At 36.6% G+C, this 5002-nt stretch overlaps 1 protein-coding gene across 1 annotated transcript; it reads left to right on the forward strand.

The window, feature by feature from the left end:
* The first annotated feature begins 2912 nt into the window (after positions 1-2912).
* Positions 2913-4755, forward strand: LOC308641461 (14-3-3 protein epsilon). Its single transcript, XM_081280160.1, has one exon. It carries the CDS (start codon positions 3007-3009, stop codon positions 3772-3774), a length of 768 nt encoding a protein of 255 aa, XP_081136286.1. The 5' UTR covers positions 2913-3006; the 3' UTR covers positions 3775-4755.
* The last annotated feature ends 247 nt before the right edge of the window (positions 4756-5002 follow it).

Below are 5002 nucleotides of genomic sequence, written 5' to 3' on the forward strand. Positions count from 1 at the left end.
TCTAGATCCATACCTATCAAATAATCCTATTCTACATCACATTAACTCACAGTTCAGATTGTGAGATGATTGAAGATGATAAGGGTTTTAATGCCAATAATGTATTAATATGTAAATCACACAACAGCAAAGATCCCTCAACATATTAGAATTGCAACAAAGGATTTAGGAAAAAAAAGAGAAAGCATTTGAATAATCATCAAGGGAGGAAAGAAGGAAGGAAGGAAGGAAGGAAGGAAGGAAGGAAGGAAGGAAGGAAGGAAGGAAGGAAGGAAGGAAAGGCAGAAGTAATGATAATAATACAGGTAAATATTAATTGGTTGTTGATAACCCAGAACTATGATGGCCAAATGGAAGCATAAGCCCTACTTTGTACAATTTTCTGTGTTCATGATAGACCTAATTTGTTTTATAAATCTATTGGATGATTTTGTTGACCAAAGCCTATAGATACTATTCTTATTTACAATTTAAGCCTCAGAAGCTACAGGAGAAATTTAAATAACAAATATCTATCTTAGTTTTTTTATTAATATGTAAAATGTGACCACTAATTTAGCAGCTTCAAACAGCATGTATTTATTACCTGACAGTTTCCATGGGTCAGAGGCAAGCACTGGTAAGCTGGGTTTTCTACTTAAGGTCGTACAAGGGTAAAATGAAGATGCCAGCCAGGGCTACAATCTCACATGAGATTCAGTGTTCTCTTCAAGTCTCATTCAGATTGTTGACAGGATTCACTTTCTTATGTTTGCAGGACTAGAGTTTTAAGTTTTTGCAGGCTGTCAGTCAGCTGTCCTTTCCTCTTGCAGTCAACCTTAAGGTCTTTGCCATGAAGTATTCTCACAACAAACACTTACTTTTTCAAAATTAGCAGGTAATATCACTCAAGAATAATAAGATATAGCAAATTGCGAAGCTGAGGCAGCAGATTCACTTCAAGACCAGCCTCAGCAACATAGACCTGGTCTCAAAATAAAAAATAGTAAAAAAAATAAAAATAAAAATGTAGCTCAGTGGTAGAGTGTCCCTGAGTTCAATCTCCAATAAACACACACACACACACACACACACACACACACACACACACACGGAGCAGGAATAATGGAGACCATCTTAGAACACTACCCACTAAAGTATCTTACTTTATCTTTAAAAGTCGCCTGTTCTTTAAAACACTACTTGTGGAAAAATCCTGTGAATGGGGTATGGTTTCTATAATGTAGAAATAATTTAGTTCAATTCAGAGAAAAATCTGCCCATTTCCCCAGCATTTTTTCTCTTTCCTTCTAGAAAAGCACTATTGCTTACATTCTCTCCTAACAATAGCAGCAAACTGTTTTATAAAAAGCAATCTACAAAATGCCATTTAAGATTATGTTTAAACTACCCAAAGTGAAACTACCAATGACGATGGTGACAGCTCCAAAACATAAATTTTAAGTCAGAAGTTTACGTGGAATTGGGTATTTTTTTCTAGCTCTCTTCCAAAAACTATGATCAAGGAGTCTTTTAAAACTAAACATGCTTCCAAATTTTCTGTTTATCTTTTTATTTCAGAACTGAAAATATGTCAAGTGCAGAAGATTCTGTTAATTCTTCAAATATTCTCTTATCTTAAACATAAATATATTCAGAGTAGAAAAATATTTTGATCAGCAAAATAGAACTAGAGATTTACAGATCTAAATCCTGTAAAAACTTGTTCAAAATCAAAATGAATTCAATTCTGTGTGCACCTGATATATTTTTTTTTATTTCACTGAATTCTGAAGAACATAGATATGATATTCAAAGTATTATATTATGATTGGAGAAAAAACTAACTGTAAGTGACCCAGACATAGTAAACCATAACCAAACAATCTTTTTTATCAAATTGGGTGATTTCTTTACACAGGAGTGAAATCATTAACAGAAGGGGTTTGAGTATTATTTTTTGAAATATATATTATATTGTAAAATAAAACACAAGTTAGATCAAGATTTAGTTTGAATTTTATAAGGTGTAGAATCATGATTTATGTTTTCTACTAGAGACAGGGGAGTCTATGGCACATAATTATCTGATAGAAAAACAAGCAATCATTTTCATGAGATTAAGATAACACAAAGTAGCATAGAAGAGATCTTACCAAATAGTTGGTGAATTAAAAATAAAGTAAAAAAAAATTTTTTTGTTTGGGTTTGTAACCATATAAAATGTTATTATTTAAACAATTTGACATGTAAATTAATATTGAAGAGTTGGATAAATTATAGGTAGAGGTAAAATTAAAATGAAATAGAGGATAATAACTTTTTAACCATGAATAAGTTTATAATTACTTTGGTAGAAAACAAACCAGGGACATAAGACCAAAGAAGATTATAAAATGTAATGACATATGTTTCCCTGCATGACAAAATCAGGACTATATACTTATCTTTATCTAGAGCATAAGCCCTTATTCCTAAATTGGAAGCTATTAAAACATTTGTTTTGAACATATAGATGAGGATGCTAATTCAATAACCTGAGAGCTTTCTCTATAAGATGTTGGAATCATTTCAAGCTATTCTAAACCATTCTTTAGTAATGCCCTTTCGAATGAATATGTGCTAAGAGCCACAGCCAAGTAATATGATGCATGGCACTTTTGGTTGTAAGGTGACGCCAGCTAGCCATTGAGATGATATGATTATGTTAAGATTTGCATTCATATGGATATTGGACTCCTGCTGTTCACCTCGGCCTGGTACGGGACTCCTGGAGAGTTCCCATTGGTTGGGGAAGTACAGTAGGAGGGAATTCCGGGGGAGGAACTGGTTCTGGGTTTCCTGTAGAACACCACCGCATGTGTGGACCGGCTTCTTCCCGGACAAGTACGGGGTATTGGCGGCATTTTCAAAACTAAAGTTTGGATTTTTTTTTTTGCTGCCCGGACGCCGAGCGAGAGGCTGAGAGAGTCGGAGACGCTATCCGCTTCCATCCGTCGCGCAGACCCTTCCGGAGCCGCTGCCGCTATGGATGATCGGGAGGATCTGGTGTATCAGGCGAAGCTGGCCGAGCAGGCTGAGCGATACGACGAAATGGTGGAATCAATGAAGAAAGTAGCAGGGATGGATGTGGAGCTGACAGTTGAAGAAAGAAACCTCCTATCTGTTGCATATAAAAATGTGATTGGAGCTAGAAGAGCTTCTTGGAGAATAATCAGCAGCATTGAACAGAAAGAAGAAAACAAGGGAGGAGAAGACAAACTAAAAATGATTCGGGAATATCGGCAAATGGTTGAGACCGAGCTAAAGCTAATCTGTTGTGACATTCTGGATGTACTGGACAAACACCTCATTCCAGCAGCTAACACTGGCGAGTCCAAGGTTTTCTATTATAAAATGAAAGGGGACTACCACAGGTATCTGGCTGAGTTTGCCACAGGAAATGACAGGAAGGAGGCTGCAGAGAACATCCTAGTGGCTTATAAAGCTGCTAGTGATATTGCAATGACAGAACTTCCACCAACGCACCCCATTCGTTTAGGTCTTGCTCTCAATTTTTCTGTATTCTACTATGAAATTCTTAATTCCCCTGACCGTGCCTGCAGGTTGGCAAAAGCAGCTTTTGATGATGCAATTGCAGAACTGGATACACTGAGTGAAGAAAGCTATAAGGACTCTACACTTATCATGCAATTGTTACGTGATAACCTGACACTATGGACTTCAGACATGCAGGGTGATGGTGAAGAGCAGAATAAAGAAGCGCTGCAGGATGTGGAAGATGAAAATCAGTGAGACATAAAAGCCAACAAGAGAAACCATCTCTGACCACCCCACTCCTCCCTGTCCCACCCCTTGGAAGTTCCCCATTGTCACTGAGAACCACCAAATCTGACTTTTACATTTGGTCTCAGAATTTAGGTTCCTGCCCTGGTTCCCCCCCCCCCACCCCCCATATTTTTTGTTTTGTTTTGTTTTTGTTTTTGTTTGATTTTTTTTCTTTTTTGTTTTTGGTTTTTTTTTTTTTTTCCTTTTTTTTTAAACCGTTTCCAAAAGTTCTTAAAGGCAAGAGTGAATTTCTGTGGATTTACTGGTCCCAGCTTTTAGGTTCTTTAAGACACTAACAGGACTGCATAGAGGCTTTTTCAGCATTACTGTATTGTCTCCGTGCCAGAAGTGGCAAGATCACCATTAGAAATGGAAATTATATTTGAAAGCCATTAAACTTCTAGGTGATGCATCTGAGAGATTGATTGATCACACTTTAGAGGCATATGTGGTATCTTTTTTTTTTTTCCTTTTTCTAATTGTTTGAATTTTATACCAATGTTTAAACTTAATTGGGTGTTAGCTTGAGGTGGTTAAAAGGTTGTTTTGGGGGAGGTTTGTTGTTATGGTTTTGCTGTAAAAAGTGTTTCAAATTGTGCTGAAATGTTGCTGAAAAGCGTGGTGCTGGTAACAGTTCAACAATCCGTGGCTGCTCATTCTTGCCTACTTTTTACTCTCCCTCTGAAGCAGGTTAGCATTGAAGGTGGTATGGAGAAGCCTGCATGCGTGTTCAATTCTTTGTTTCTTCTCCTTCCCTTTTCCCCTGCCTCCCCTACCCTCCTTCGCTCGCTCAACCTCTTTTGTTCAGTATGTGTAACTTGAAGCTAATTTGTACTACTGGATATCTGACTGGAGCCACAGATACAGAATCTGTATTGTTCTTACTGAAACACAGCATGGAATTAACATTAAACTTAAATAAAACAAACCTAAATTAAAAATGCCAAATATACTGCGCCTCCATCCTTTATACTTCTAAAATAAAATCTCTAGTTCAAACACATTGACAGTATTACATTTGCCTGAATGTGAAAAAATTTCTCCTTTTTTCTTCCATAAATTATTTATCTGTCACCCAAAGATGTATATTTTGGAAAAAGAAATACTGCCTGTAATCTGGTTGTGAAGAACACTAAATAATCTTTTTAAGTCAATTGATTACATGTCCTGTCTTCCAAACCAGTTAGCAACCCAG

The sequence above is a fragment of the Spermophilus citellus genome (assembly GCF_964194105.1).
Source record: "Spermophilus citellus genome assembly, chromosome: 2".
NCBI lineage: Eukaryota > Metazoa > Chordata > Mammalia > Rodentia > Sciuridae > Spermophilus > Spermophilus citellus.

What these genes read in the sequence shown, in the direction of transcription:
- LOC308641461 (XM_081280160.1), top strand. Translation starts at nt 3,007, where the DNA reads ATGGATGATCGGGAGGATCTGGTGTATCAGGCGAAGCTGGCCGAGCAG.